Source organism: Trichosurus vulpecula, chromosome 8 (genome assembly GCF_011100635.1).
Source record: "Trichosurus vulpecula isolate mTriVul1 chromosome 8, mTriVul1.pri, whole genome shotgun sequence".
Lineage (NCBI taxonomy): Eukaryota > Metazoa > Chordata > Mammalia > Diprotodontia > Phalangeridae > Trichosurus > Trichosurus vulpecula.
The window spans coordinates 155153974-155169786 of NC_050580.1; the positions used below are offsets into that span (position 1 = coordinate 155153974).

The following is a 15813-nucleotide window of genomic DNA, read 5'->3' on the forward strand; positions in this document are numbered from 1 at the left end:
AATAAATGTATTGTTGTACAGAGAGAAGTCATTTAGTATGTCTGGACAAGACATTTTATCCTATTTGTTTTGAAATTTGAGCTTTGACCAAAACTATTCAAACTTGTTACGTTCAATTTGAGTGTGTAATACTTTTATTATATCAATTCTTTTTTTTACTATTCTTAGATTTTAGGGCTTGTATAGAGCATTTCTTTGCCCCTTTTGCTTTGAGGAAAGCCTTTAAAAGTGTCTTGTGTGTAGATTTGAAGTATGCTAGCATGGAGTATAAAAGCTAATGTCAAAATGGAAAATAAGGCCTTTGAAATGAAGGGAAAGCCTAGCAATATTACCCAGAATTCTTTCTCTTATTTGGTTGAAGTTCACTGGTAGAATGTGTCTTTTAGTAATTTGTTTAGTTATTTTATTTAACTGCAAAGAAAAGATTTAAAATTAGTTGAATAGCACTTTTGGCTTTCAAATGATTTTGAGCTTCGATTTTGATACTGTGTTTTCAGTTACTATAACCTAGCCTGCTGCACTTCTAATAATACCTTGATGAAATTAATTCTGGGTTATGCTTGTTTCTTGATTCCTCTTTCAATCTGATCAGAATGCACCACCAATTCGTCTCCGACACAGACGATCACGCTCTGCAGGGGACAGATGGGTAGATCATAAGCCTGCTTCTAATGTGCAAACTGAAACAGTCATGCAGCCACATGTCCCCCATGCCATCACTGTAGCCGTTGCAAATGAAAAGGCACTAGCTAAGTGTGAGAAGTACATGCTGACACACCAGGAACTAGCCTCCGATGGGGAAATTGAAACTAAACTAATTAAGGTAAAAAATGAATTTACACAGGGGGAAGAGTTAAAAAATGTTTGCAACCCCTTCCCCTACTTTTTCCTGCTGTTGCTTTGACACATATAAAAGTGATTTAAACACAAGGGGAGCATTTTACTTTGTGGTATTGGTTTTGCTGATGCATGTCAAAGTAAAAATACTGGTCCAGCTGTGCAGATTGCAAGTGAGGACTAGGTCTGTTGTTTTCCTCTAGGTTGACTTAGTCAATCCTCAATCAGGCCTAGGATCTTGTTGTTTCTTTAAGTTTTAATTTGCACTCTTAATTGCTGCAATTTGATTTTAGTTTCCACTTTCAGGGGGAAAGCCACCACAACAGAAAAAACTTCCCTGTTTATTCTGCAAATTTAAGTTTAAAAGGCACATCAAAGTAATGAGATTTATTTTGGTTGCTGTTAGGTCCAAAATTGTGAAAGAGTTTTTATTTGGTTGTTGAAGAAATACAGGTAATCAATGAAGAAAGAAAATAGGATTAACTAGTAAGATGATTCACATTTAGTTGGCACTGTAAACTCAGCTGTAATGCAACTTAATATGATGATCACATCTAAAGAATAAGATAAAATGGTATTTAGACCTGAAACCTTAAAAATTTTTGCTGATCCTTAACACTGTTTAGCTTCTGAATTAATTGTAGGTTAAGCAAACCTCAGCATAGTGTGTGATACAATTTGAGGGGGACATTGTGAGCCTAGCACCTTAGGTTGAAGTACCTTAAATAGTCACTCAAATAGCTTGAAATCTTTGGATTCATGGGTACTCCAGATATGATTGTGTCTTGTGGGTGTGGGTTTGAATGAAATAGGGCAACACTGAAAATAGGGGATTGGAAATGTGGCAAGCTTGAGTTTGCCAATTCCATCTGTCAGTTTGTAATAGTCATCTTTTTTCCTTTATTTCAGGGTGATGTTTTTAAAACAAGAGGTGGTGGGCAGTCTGTACAATTCACAGATATTGAGACTTTAAAGCAAGAATCACCAACTGGGTGAGTGAGTGGTCACCGGAGATGGTACTTAGAAGTTCTAAGTGCTCTTTTCTTAGCACTAATTTATAAGGATGGAGCATATTTTCAAATAATTTTACAAAGTTTTAGGGATATTTATTTTCTAATATATCATTTTGAGATGTTTACAGTGATTCTTGCCATACGTTTTTATTCTGCATTTTTCCTTTGCAGTAGGAAACGAAGATCTTCCACATGTACCCAAACACAAGAAGTTGCTACAGAGTCCGAGTGGACCGATGTGGAAACTCGGGTAAGCTTCAAGAAATAACCAATACTGAAATATATTAATGATACTTTTGGCATTGTAAATCAAAAGATAGCAATAAAAATTATTTAATAAGAAAAGAAAAAATAAATAGAAGCTTCTGATCTTATATTGTGCAACCTTATGGTCTAATTAAATAATTGGAAGTGTGATAGCATGCCACCTGTGCAGTTTGTAAAGAGTAGATATTATGCTGAAACTTAAAAGAATACTTATATTGCCTTCTTCTGATTTTAATGAATCTCATCAGACCTTGTATAGACCCTGTATTCCATGCGCAGGACACTAGGATGGGCTTCTAGAATTGGGGATAAAAAGAGGTTACTCTGAATGAGGAGAAGCTAAGAGAAATTCTAGTCTTTCCCAAAGTAACACAGCCCCAAGAGAGGATATGCAAATGAGTTGCTTTTGGCAGAATGTGGTAGAAGAAGTGTTAGATCTCTAGTAAGGAGCCTTCTGTTTTAGTTCTGGTTCTCTTTGCCTTAGGTAAATTGTTTAACTTCTTTGGGTCTTAGTTTCTTTTTCTGTAAAATGAGAGTGTTGATCTTTAAGAAATTGCCAATAATTCTTCCATGGCTGCCTCTTCACTAAGCATATTCTTACTGCTTGGAAGGGACCAAGAGGTAATATGCCCAATTACGGTATTTACATGGAAATATATTTTATAGTTATTTGTGATATCTGTGGAAACTTTTGACCTTTACCTTCTCTTATTGTTCATATTAGTGTTCTGTAGCTGTGGAAATGAGGGCAGGATCTCAACTTGGACCTGGATATCAGCATCATGCACAACCTAAGTAAGTTATTTTGCAATTTAATTGCAAGCTCCCTGACTTTATTTGATTTTTCAAAAGAAAAATTTTTGATAAAATTGTGTTTTGGGGCTGGTTAGTTCCCTAGGAGGGCAGCTAGATGGCACAGTGGATAGAGTGCCAGGCCAGGAGTCAGGAAGACTCATCTTCCTGAGTTCAAATCTGGCCTCAAACACTTAGTAGCTGTGTGACCTTGGGCAAGTCGCTTAACCCTGTTTGCCTCAGTTTCCTCATCTGGAAAATGAGCTGGCAAGGAAATGGCAAACTACTCCAGTATCTCTGCCAAGAAAACCCCAAATGTTGGTCATGAAGAGTAAGACATGACTGAACAACAGGGTCCATGGGAACAAATTACTAATGGTCAGTCAACTGAATAATATTGTAGTAGGGTTTTACAATTTTACAGTGAGAATTTGGTAATATATTGATGTTATTCCTGTAATACTATATTATTTGGGGAAACTTAATAATTGTTAAAATACAGGGTGTCTTATATAAATGGAATCACGTGAAATAAATGTATACATATTTTTTATTTCAGGATTTATTGAAAGAATAGAAATATGCAAGAATAAAAGTGCTTTCATTTATATGGGACACCCTGCGTAGTATGTGATTGTGAGTGAAATAAGCTAAATAATGCTTAATGTAATGAAGATTAAGACTATTATTGTACTTATGGTACATAGTCTTTCAGCTTAGAAGCGAACTTGTGAATGCCATACTAAAGTTCCCTGATAACCATGGGCTTGTGGAAAGAGCACTGTGCTAGGAGTTTCAGGCTCTGTTCTAGTCCTGGGTCTGGAACTCTGGGCAAAGGTCACTCTGAAGATTACCAGAAATGATGATTTCTGGTATAACAGTGATAATCGGAAGGCATTGGGATGAATCAGATCATTAAAAGAGAAAGGAAAAAGAGGGAAGCACAAAGGATGGACCCGGACCCTTTAGTGATGCCCATGTGTAGAGGGCAGGAGAAAGATAAATCATAAAGAGCCTGGGTGATAGCAATTAGGGAAGTCCACAGAGAATTATGAGTGTAGTGTCAGGAAAGCTAAGGAAGAGTATATCTAAAGAGAAGTATGAGATGAGAATTGAGGGTCCAATTTGGCAAATAATTTTCACAAGAACCTGTCAGCTAGATAGGTTTAGGTATCATTATCCCTTTTTTACCTTAAAGGAAACACTCAAAAAGAACTGACTTGGCTAAGGTCAGTTAGTAGTTATTAATCTGGATTAGGAGTTAGGTTTCTTTAGCATTCCTAATCCAATGCTCTTTCCACTTCATTAAGCTACCACCATATAATTTAATAGCATTAAAAATTTTGTCATAACAACCTTTAATCCTAAGATTTGGACTTCCATTATAATATGCTAAAATATATTATTATTTGAGGATTATGTGTGTTCATATACATTTCAGACTATCTAGATTAAGATATAGCCATATTTTTATTTATATCTAGATTGAGAATATGTATTTATATTTATTGAGCTCTCTCTGTCTCCCCTTTCCCTTCTCTCTCCCCTCTATCTTTCTCTCTCCCTCCCTCTCCTTCTCTTCTCCCTCTGCCCTGAAACAGTAGCTTTTTCCTTAAATATGCAGCGACAGCATATTATTTAAGGCATATTAGACAAAAAAAGTCATAATTACTTTTCTTTTTTTTTCTGTCTTCTAGTTCTTGACACATATAAGCACTTTGTTAGAGTGTTTCTCAATCAATATGTTGGGAGATAACAATGCTTAAAATATATATTAAGCAATGTGTTGTGACAAGTTGGACTTGGTTAGTTACTATAGTGCCTCAAATATACAGAGAGTAGCCTAAGTACATGCTGGTCCAGGTATTTTTGTCCCTGTTAACTCATGAAATTTCAGGTGCCGTACATCTAATCTGAGACCCTCCCTCTATCAGGGTTTCCTTTTTGTTGTTCTCATTCCATTATTGTAATCAAACAGCTTTTCAGAGTTTCATCTCCAGCCACCTTCCTCCTCTGACGGTCTTTTGTGGCTAGTTTAGAAACTTTTAAGTGCCAGAGAATGAGCATTGAGGATGCACTGCTTCCTTAGTGCAAGTAATAGGGTAGGGGTATTTATAAATGTTGTATGCTTCATCAAGTGTAAAAGTTCTGGTATGACGGAAAGAGGTATGAGAAATACCCTTCTACCTAAATATATTGGTATGATTATGTCAGTGCTGTTTTTTTTTTCTACAAAAAATTTAGTAGTTCATATTGTATAATTACATTCAAACTAATGTTGCTCTTATTTTTCAGGCGCAGAAAGCCATGAATTGAGCTTCTCTTGTGATAAAGGATTTTTTTTCATATTATTGATTTCTTTTGAATCGAACAGCTGTGCTATTTTGTAAAAACAAAAACTTGCTTTATTTAACATTGCATACCTCGTAGCTGTTGGCTATGCTATACACTGGCAAGAGAGCAACACTTCCCCCTTTATCTCCAAAGACATCTATTCAAATTCTCTATACATCCTGCTATACTTGGGAATTTCAGAAAGAAAACTCTTCCCTTGTTTGTATATTAACTTTTGATTATGCTATTTCATGTATATTTCTGTATACTCTTATAGATAATCATGCAAGGCTTTGCCTTGGGGAAAGAGGGTGGTGTATTTGGCTCATGTGTTCTTTTATAGAATGACTTTTTCCAACTAGGTCTCATGATTTTTAGGTTGAAAATAAAACACAGGCTGCTATATATTTAGCTACAAAAATGCACTTTAGTACATGTTTTGCTGATGATACAAACTTTCATAACAAAGTGAATTCAATGATTGTCTTATCAGAATTCATATTGGAAAGTAAATTGTGTCGAATTTCATATTCTATATACAAAATCAGTTTTCTGGCATCTGACTATGACAAATGACTTGGGATAAAAAGCACTAAAAATATGAAGTGTTGTATAGTATGAAAAGACATTTTGTTTTATATTGCAACTGTATTATATAAATTAGAAAAAAATTGTAGGGTATTTTATTAAGTGGGACTACCGGTTAATAAACATATACATATATATAATGTATCTTTGTGAACAATTTGAAAAATAAAACTAGTAAGCACATTTAAAATACTTTGTATCACCTTGTGTTTCTAAATGTATAATAAGAACATACCCTATTTGCATAAATTTGAATTTCTTTTCAAAATGGTTTTTAACAAATATGTAAGTGCAGAGGAATAAATTTCTTGGCCTCAAATGAGATATTTGTAAAGTGTTTAACACAGTGCCTGACACATAGTAGTTGCTATTTACATGCTTATTTCCTCCCCCCACACTCCTCAGAATTGGAAGAGCTTCTGAGATTACCTAATCCATCCTGCATACTTGAACTGGAATTCCTCTTAAAATCCTTGATGACTGGTCATCTGACCCCTCTCCTTGAAGATCTTAAGTCATGGGGGATTTCCTGCCCTAGGAGATAGCCCATTTTACTTTTGGATAGCCCTCCATGTGAAGAAATTTTTCATTATATTAACCTGAAGATTATCAGGGTGAAATCCTGTTTTAATAAATACCAAGGGGACTATTCATTTTGAGTGTTATGATGGAATTTTGTCCCATTGAATTTTGCTTGGGCCTTAATAACTTTTTGTTATATAGAAATTTTCATTGGTGGTATTTGTTGTAACAAAGACCACAGACTTGGGCTCAGGAGACCAGCTCATGCTTACTAGTTATGATTCTGGACAAATCACTTAGCTTATTAGATATTAGAAAGTTTTTAAGAAATTACTAGAAATTGTTTAACTCTGAGCCTCAGTTTCTTCATGTATAAAATGGGGATAACACCTGTACTGCTATTTCTGCCTATTTTATTACCTTAAGTAATCCATAATGAAGCAACCATCATCTTTCTTATTTGTAAAATGCAGAATTTAACAGCAGCATCCTATGATCCTCCCTGCTTCATAGTGCTTTTGTGAGGGAAATGCTTGGTAAACCTTGGGAATTTAAATTATCAGTAGGATTTTATCACCGAAGCACATTGAGTGAGTGATCTGATTGCCCAAAGGGATCAGTAACCATTGCACCATTATGGTTCTTTCAGTTTGCATTGCCCTTGCTTTTACAGAATACTTCGGTGAATTTTTGGAAGAAGCCTCTAGTTTCCTTTGCGGCTTCTACTTTCCTGCTGCTTTTCCATTTTTACAGCTGAATTTAAAGCTTAGCAAAGACTGACTTTATTCAATGTTACAGCAAATTAAAACAGATACTAAACCCGACTGTTAGTCCACTATTTAGTCATACCTCGAGTTATATCCGGAGGGTAGCATGTGTGTCTGTGTATAGGCTCAAGGAGAGCAGGTGCACATTCCTCTTAAGGGTAAGAAGCCAGGGAAGGTCTTCTGGATGGTATGTGTGCATAAAGGTTTGTCCAGGGCAACAAAAGGCCTAACGTTATCCTTTATGTTCTGTTTTTGTATGAGAAAGTCAACAAGTCATATCATTCTTCATTTGGTCTTTTTGTGTCAGTAAGTACTTCAGTTGAAATACTGAAGCAGTAGTGCAAGTTTTCCCATCTTTTCAATGAAGAAACTGAGACTTGGAGTGGTGATTGGCACTGGGCGGGGCCTAGTCTTGGACTATATTTTAATTGATGGTGTCTGGCAAAAATTATAGCCAGCTCTTGGGTTAGTGATAACATCTGAGAAGAGTTGTGGTACTCATAATCCAAAAGTCTTATTTTTCCCTTTTTCTTGTTTGTTCCAGGCTGATGATAAAAAAAATGCATATAAGTTTTAAGTTAATCCTGGTTAGAAGACAGGAAGTGACTAGAGCTGTGAAATGAGTGGCTATTACACTAGTAATGGTTTTGCCATGAATAATCCAAGCATTTATAATTCAATGTGCATAATAATTTCTTGAATCAAATAAACCAGCTTTCTAAGGAAATGGGGGCATTTATTGAAAAGTACTCCAGCAAAACAGAATTTGGGGGGGTAGGGTCAAGCTGCCTCACTTGCTTTTGCACCCTGAGTTTTGCAACATTTCCTCCCCCTACTCCCCAAATGTTGCTCATTGAGCCTTGCATTTTAATCAGTTAACAAGCTGAAAGTTTCTGCTGAAAGAATTAAGTTCATCTCCCTTTGACAACACACTTGATGGAAGGCAAGTCCCTTAACCTTTTGGTGTCCATAGCAGTTTTATGACTGTTACAGAGCAAATAAGTGATCTCCACTCTAGAGGGAGTTTCTTCATGGGACAGTCCCTGTATGGATGAAATCATAGGTCCTGTCCAAAACTGTCAAGCAGCATGCCTATGTACTAGGGATAGAGAGATAGCCCCTACCCTTAGGGAGCACACATGTGTTCAGATTATAGGATTGTAGCAGTAGAACTGGAACAGAACTCAAGAGGTCATCTAGTCCAAACCTATTTTATAACAGCTGGCATCTTCACCATTTTCAGGCATGCTAAGGGCTTTACTTAGTTTTTCTTACTTGATCCTGACAGTAACCGAGGGAGGTAGGTCCTGTTATCCCTGTTTTACACTTGAGTAAACAGGTTGAGAGTAGTGCCAGTAACTACAGAGCTGGGATTCCCACAGAGAACCCTAGGCCTTCTGAATGAGGCCAGAATTCTTTCCACCAAGCTACTCTCTCTCTAAGCTGAATTCCTTCAGTGCTGTGGTCCCTGAACTCACACCCAGTGCCACCTTCTCTAGCAGCTTTCTTTGTTTCCTTGGTCAATCACAACTATTCAGTCTTTTTTTTTTCAGTTGTGTCTGACTCTTTGTGACCCCATTTGGGATTTTCTTAGCCCATTTCCTTCTCTAGCTTATATGACAGATGGGGAAATTGAAGCAAACAGAATTAGTGACTTGCCCAGGGTCGCACAGCTAGTTAAGTGTCTGAGGTGACATTTGAACTCAAGTCTTCCTGACTCCAGGCCTAACACTATCCACTGTACCACCTGGCCGCATAAATCCAATTCACTTCCAAGTCATGGCATCACCTCCCTGATGTCTCGGTCCTCTTTGCCAATGAAGGACAAACACCACCTCTGAGTACTGGAATTGGCCAGATGGTAACAGTTCCCTTCCTCCCTTCTATCTGCCAACCTCGCCCCCCCCCAACCTTGTAATTTTGATCACTGAAACCTCACAAGATATCTTGAGGTTTACAGGCTAGATTTTTTAAGGACCAGGCCTTCCCTTGTCCCGCCAAGTCACTCTGGCTCTCAATTTGCCCCTTGTACAGAATGACTGTGAATTTTTGGAAGAGGCTCCTTGTTTCCTTTGCAGCTGGCCCTTTTCCTGCTGGTCATTATTTGGGACCTGATTGGCTCAAAGTAAATGTAAACAGCAATTGCTTCTGTTGTGGCCTGAAACCCTGAGGTTCTTCCCCTCCCACGCTGATTATTTCTTTTAGACTAGGTTAAAAAAAGGCCATTCTCTGCCTCATTTTCTACCTCAATCACTGAAGCGGCATTGACCTGGGAAAAACTTTAGCTTAAAAAGGCCAAGGTCTCCCACTGCATCTGGGGCCATCTCCAGTCATCCTGATCTATATATATCTGGCCACTGGACCCAGAGGACTCTGAAGGGGCAAGTGAAGCCGGTGACTTTGCACAACCCATCTTCACTTAAATCCAATTCACTTGCACATCCTGGCATCACCTCCCTGTTATCAGGGTGCGCTTCAAGAATGAAGGACAGACAGCGACTAAGAAACAGTCCTCTGATCCATTGATTCGTCCAAGGTCACTTAGAGCTAGGATTTGTCTCCTCTTCGGATTCCAGATCCGGGGCTTTTTCCATACTAGACTTATGTGAAAATGAAACTGCCCTCAAGGAGCTTACATTGTAATGGGGGAGAGGGACATATATATATACACATACACACACACACACATATTCCACGTCTATACACACACACACACACACACACACACACACACACATATTCCACGTCTATATGTGTCTATACACACACGCTCGCTCCCCCGCCAAAGATTCCAAAAGGCAGGTAATGGGAGCGAATTGCAGAAGGGACAACAAGAAAGCGAGCTGAGGACAGTGGATGCACGGAGATTCGTCCGGTCTTTTGACCTAGGCATAGGCCACTAGGGCGATGGTTCGCTACGGCGCGTGTGAAGGGTGCATGGCTCCCCACTGCTGGGAGAACGCTGGGTTTCGTAATAGAGCTCGAATGGCTTTGCACTGGCCAGCGCGGAACAGCGCAGCCTCATAAAGCAGCCCATCCGGTCCTGCTGCCCCATGGCTGCGCTCTCAGGCCTTCCCGTATGGATTCCACGCGCGCACCAGACAGGTAGCCCAAGCTGCCTTACCCTAAGTCCCAAGCTTCCTAACGAACAAAGTGCATTTACCCAAACGCGGAGTACGAACCGGAAGTGAAAGGCTCTATGGGGCATTACTAATGACTCTGTACGCGCTCGGCCAAAGCCCCGCCCATCTACTTCCGTCCGGCGCACGCGCCGATTGGCCAAACCGCGCGGATATAAAGCGCCGCGCCGGCCCGCGGATCTTTCTCTTCAGTTGTCTGTAAGGTGCTCGGTTCTTCTTCGGAAGCTAAGGCCGCGTTGGGGTGACCCCTCACTTCAGCCGGCGACTAGCACCACTACAAACAAGTCTCCTCGTCCATCCGCTGAAATGGCCGTCTCCGAGCTCGCTTGCATCTACTCCGCCCTCATCCTTCACGACGATGAGGTTACGGTCACGGTGAGTGGCGGGGGGGGCTTGCAGGCTGGGGTGCTCCCTTGCGCGGGTAGCCGGTCTCTTAAACCTCCGACGCGTGCGGCCCAAGCGGGCAGCCCCGAAGGAGGGACACGGCAGGGCCGAACTAGGCCACGCTTTCGGCGGTTCCCCGACCTAGAGTGACCCGGCCTGAAGGGGTGGCTCCCTGCCACACTCTGTCCTGGAGTCTCGGCCTGATGGACGGGTCCAGCTGGGGCTTGAGCACGCGGCCCGCCTCGGCTTCCGGCCTCCTGGCGCTGGGGGAGGGGAGCCTCCACCACGTGGCTGCCGCCCGCCCTCTGCCCGTCCGCCAGCCCGGGACCCCTGCGGCGTTTCGCAACTATGTGTTTTCCTGAGTGTCAATTGGTTTGCCAGCAGGTCTCGATTACTGAGTTACACGGCCGGCGTTTCTCTGGCCAGTCTCCCTGAGTTCATTCCCTTCGCGTTTTAATGGAAGCGATACCAAAAACAGAGTGCAAAGGACTCGTTACTTTGTTTAGTATGTTTCGCTTTGTGTCTATGTTGAAATGGACCTCACTAATAATAGCTAATCGGAGAGAATGGGAGAGCAACTGTTGGAGACAATGGGAAGAGGTTTCAGAAATTGGGAGGAAAATGGTTTCTTTGGTTGTTTTTCACTTGTTGAGTTGGAGATGTCCCTAGGACGTGGTTTGAAATCCAGATTGGCGACTGAGTCTCAGGGAAGAGACAAGACTGCAGCTTCGATATCTACAGGGTATCCCGCAAGTCTTCAATTCAGTTTTAAGCTTTCGGAACTAAAGGAGCTTGAACGCTACAAACTTACCAAAAAAAAAAAGACATTTTGAAAAGTTAATTATTTACCATTTTAAAATGTTGCTGTGTTTTTTTTTGTTGAAATTCATTATAACGATTACATTGTGACTTGCTGAAAACTTTAATCAGCTTTTGCTTAGCGACTTGAAAGGATTGTGTCCTACCTCTTTATGTCATTCAGAGAACTGATTTTGTTTGAAACACTACAGTTTGAGGGCCTCCCTCCGAAAAAACGGAGGGTAGATAGCAAGTGACTAAAGTAGCCAAATGAGAGGACTTACTGATCTGCTGTTTTGAGAAAGCTTTATCTGCAAGCTGTTCTATATGCAATGTGTGACAGGATGGCACATCTTAGTAAAATTAAGATTGTTATTCAGCGTTCACAAAACTGTAAAATAAATTTAATCGTTGAATTTTCAAGTGATATTTTGGTGATTCTGTAGCATTAATACTTCTGAAGTTATTAAAGCTTAAAACTGAACTTCTAGAAAAATTCAAATTGGCCTGGGAGACCTCTGCATTGAGAAAATAATTAAATCCATGGGGCTGAGACAAAGGGTGTCCTTAGAATTGGGGGGGGGGGTGGGAATAAGGTAATTCAGTTTAGGTGAGAAACGAGATTTTCTGAACTGAGCTCCTTAAGTGGAGGTTTGGAAATTCATTACCCCACCTTTTAGTCAGAGGGACTGGATGGGGAGTACGGAGGTTGATGGGATTTGCAGGGTGATGAATCTTCCCAATAATAAACTTCCTGGGGATGGAAGTCCAGAGTAGTGCAGATGGGTAAAAAATGAACCAGGAAGAGAAAGTGAGAACCCAAATTAGAGAGAATATCTGGGAGAGTGTGGGCAACCCTGTTAAATGTTGCAGATATGTTTTAGCTTAACAGCAATGAGGTGCTAGCAAACGTTGAGTATTTGGTGGGGGGTTTGATGTGGATAGGTAGAAGTTAGACTGCTCGCTCTGATGGAATCAGATCCATTCTGGACACAGGATGCAAGGTCTTGATTTCTTTAAAAATTTTACTACCATCATTTGTAATGGTCACTTCACATTTTTTTTATCATTAAGTTATGTTTCTGATCTCTTTTAGATTTATTTTCACTTACATGAAAATTTGAGAGGTCAGCGGTTAATATTTGAAATCAAATCTGAAAGTAATATGAATAAAATTGTAGCCCTGTTCAACAGTCTATTTTTAATCTAGTTGATACTTGGTGGCTTCTGGGCAATCTCGATGAACCTTGTGTGTATTGTCATTGTAAGAATATGAATTTCAACAGCATTTTATTTCTGTTTCAGGAGGATAAAATCAATGCCCTCATTAAAGCAGCAGGTGTAAATGTTGAACCATTCTGGCCTGGATTATTTGCAAAGGTAAGACAACCTGTGGGCATGTGAGTTGTATGGACAAAAAACCCATCTGCCCAAAGTAGCATCTGAAGGAGTACTGGACTTAGTCCTGGAAGATCTGTCCTAGTTGTGTGACCATGAGCAGGTCACTGGATCTCTTTGAGCCTTAGTCCCCTCCTCCTGATAACAGAGATAACATGACCTGCAGTACTGATTTTGTAGGGTGGTTGAGAGTACCAAAACACTTAAAGTGATACAAGTGGAAGAATATTAGATTGGGCAAGTTACTTAATCTCTGAGCTTCAGTTCTCTCAGGTCTGAAATGAGGAGGCTTTACGCTAGGTGTACCTAGGTACCTTCCAGTACCAGTTAGTTATGGGAATATTAGAGCTTATAAACAAACTACCTCTGATGACTCCGGATTCAAGACTGGGTTTCATTGTGGCATTGAATATCATCAAGCTGCACAGATTGTTCATTTACCATCTCTAACATGGGGTGTTGGTTTCAGGCCCTGTCCAATGTAAACATTGCAAGCCTCATCTGCAATGTAGGAGTTGGTGGACCTGCCCCAGCAGCTGGTGGTGCTGCCCCTGCTGGAGGGGCTGCTCCTGCTAGCACAGCTGCCCCAGGTAAGTGGTCTTTCTTGTTTGAAAAGCTGGGTTAAGTCATGTATTGGGGCCAGTTGATAGACTTGTTCATGGAATCAGTTCAACAGGCTGTTCCTTATATATTATCCCAGAAGAAATGCTTGTGTTATTTGATGATTATCCTTTGTGGAATGTCTTGTCTGAGATCTAACCTACTTCATTCAGTATCATAGTGGCATATACTTTGCTATTATAGCAGCAAATATGCAAAACCATTGGGCATATATATAATAAAAGCAAAACTATTTTAATTAAATGTTGGCTATAGCAGACTTTCCTCTTTGAAGTTAGGCTGGTAATTTGAAATTGTTTTTGACTATAATATAGAGCAGTTCTGTATTGGAAATTCATTTCATGTGATGACTATTTTTCCTACTTAAAAGTCAATTCATTTTTCAAATGTATGATTTTCATTTTTGTCCCTTTTTAGCTGAGGAGAAGAAGAAAGAGGAAGCAAAAAAGGAAGAATCTGAGGAGTCCGATGATGACATGGGCTTTGGTCTGTTTGACTAGATAATTTTTTGTAACATTAAATAAAAAGCTTGACTCAACTAAAAATGCAGTTATTTGGCTAATTTGTAGGTGTTCTCACAGCACTGGGTGAATGAAAAAGAATTTTTAAAGTTTCATTTCCATAGATAATAGAATATTTGGTTCTCACTTTGAACCTTTGACAATGACTGCGCTAGAACTTGGTTTTCCGGGCCTTTAGCAGCTACTTTTTTCTGTGCTCTGGGCACAGTGTGTCCTGGATGTCTTCCACTGGGTCCAGAGAGGGGGTGACAGTATTCTGGCTCATCTGGTACATGTCTCTTCCTGTACTTCAGGGTTCCTTGTTCCACCCAGGGTGGTTTGCTTATCTTGGTGGTGCCAAGCAAAAATAGAGGGGGGGTGGCATTTCCACAATGAGTGCTTTTCTGGGCAGTGATTAGGGAATGGGACTGGCCGGAGATTTTCCCCGGGACATCTTAGTTGTTTTAGAGAGCTGGACTTGGAGCCAGAAAGACCTGTTCAGATCTTTTCCTCAGATATTTACTGACTGACCCTCTCCAAGGAGTCATTGTAGTAAGGGTGATTGAACCTCACAGACTGTTGTGAAGATCAATTGAGTATATATAAAGTGCTTTTCGAAACTCAAAAGGCCCTATGTAAATATTTGCTGTTTTCACTGTCTACATATGATGCTTCTGGCTGTTTTGACTTTGCTTCTTAGTGTACTATTCTGAGGACTGGCTTGCTTAAACTTAGATGCTAATTGTACAGCTTTTCCTCATTCCCTAATCCTGGAAAGACTGTGTAGCTAGAAAGGGAAAGAACTGAATCATACAGTCATGAATTATCTAGGCTTGGAAGGCTTTCAGTGGTAAAATAAGTGAAGAGCAGAATTTCAGCTGCTTCTGCAGTTAAAGTGACAACACTGTACACTGATCATTTTCAGTTATCACTAAAAACTGTTGCTCAGTTACATACCAGGGTTTGCTGGGTGTTAGGTAATGAAGTTATATTACTAGGGGTACTGGAGTATGCAAGCACTTGCTTCCAGTTACTTAGCAGAGGAATTTTCTCTGCTTTTACCATGTACATAATGATCATTTTATACCTGAATAGAACTGAAAATTATGTAGCTCTCCACGAACTCCCATGACACCTCCCCCACCCATTTGACCGACTAAAAAATGACTTGTTCTCTTGAAGTGTTCTGAGCATTGTCCATTTTATAAAATCCAAATAAGTAGGCCTTAGAGTATAACCTACAGGAATATGTAGTTGTTATTGTATGGTTGAATTCAGAAAATGGCTGTATTTTGCCTGTTCATACTTACAGGTAAGTCTTTGTATTTCCTCTTTAGTAAATGCAAAAATTCAACTTAATCATTGAGTTTTCCCTTGACTTTGACATGATTACATGATTTATATTTCCCTAAACTCATTTAGTGTGAACTACTAAGACATTCAGAAATTTTGCCTTCTGTTTTCTCATTTGATGCAATTTCTGAGGATTAGTTGGCTTTCTGCAAAGGTAATCATCCTGCTTGTGTCCTTGATTTTGTCTGTTTCATTGGTAATTTTTCCTTTGTCTAGTTACTTCTGAGTTTTCCTTTAACAAATTTTATATGGCCATCACCTCAGGCTGTCCTGTCTTTCCCATTTGATGTTAAATTTATATAAAGAATTTATGAGGAGTTAACTCCTAAATGGATAGATTTTACTGGAATCTCACCTTCCTCTAAATCTTCAACTTCCTGCTGAATGTTTCTGCCCAAGTAATTCACTAATACCTCAAACACCTCAGAAGATGATTGTCTTCTCAGCTCAGCACCATTATCCTTTTTTCAGAACCTTATTGCTTCTATTAGATTATTGT

General features: G+C 39.7%; 2 protein-coding genes across 5 annotated transcripts in view; both read left to right on the forward strand.

The window, feature by feature from the left end:
* KIF23 (kinesin family member 23) overlaps positions 1-6013 on the forward strand; it is a 35309-nt gene extending 29296 nt beyond the window's left edge. For 2 of the 4 annotated variants that reach the window (XM_036736999.1, XM_036736998.1), the window contains 5 exons: positions 593-823; positions 1747-1829; positions 2022-2100; positions 2842-2912; positions 5205-6013. In XM_036736999.1, the coding sequence (XP_036592894.1) occupies positions 593-823; positions 1747-1829; positions 2022-2100; positions 2842-2912; positions 5205-5220 (480 nt within the window). In that variant the 3' untranslated portion in view covers positions 5221-6013. The remainder of the gene's footprint in view (positions 1-592; positions 824-1746; positions 1830-2021; positions 2101-2841; positions 2913-5204) is intronic. The other 2 variants (XM_036737000.1, XM_036737001.1) reach the window with 1 other exon arrangement.
* A 4407-nt stretch (positions 6014-10420) lies between these two features.
* On the forward strand, positions 10421-14010 carry LOC118829000 (60S acidic ribosomal protein P1-like). Its single transcript, XM_036735925.1, has 4 exons — positions 10421-10635; positions 12748-12822; positions 13310-13430; positions 13879-14010. Exons 1-4 carry the CDS (start codon positions 10567-10569, stop codon positions 13959-13961), a joined length of 348 nt encoding a protein of 115 aa, XP_036591820.1. The 5' UTR covers positions 10421-10566; the 3' UTR covers positions 13962-14010.
* Positions 14011-15813: the final 1803 nt, after the last annotated feature.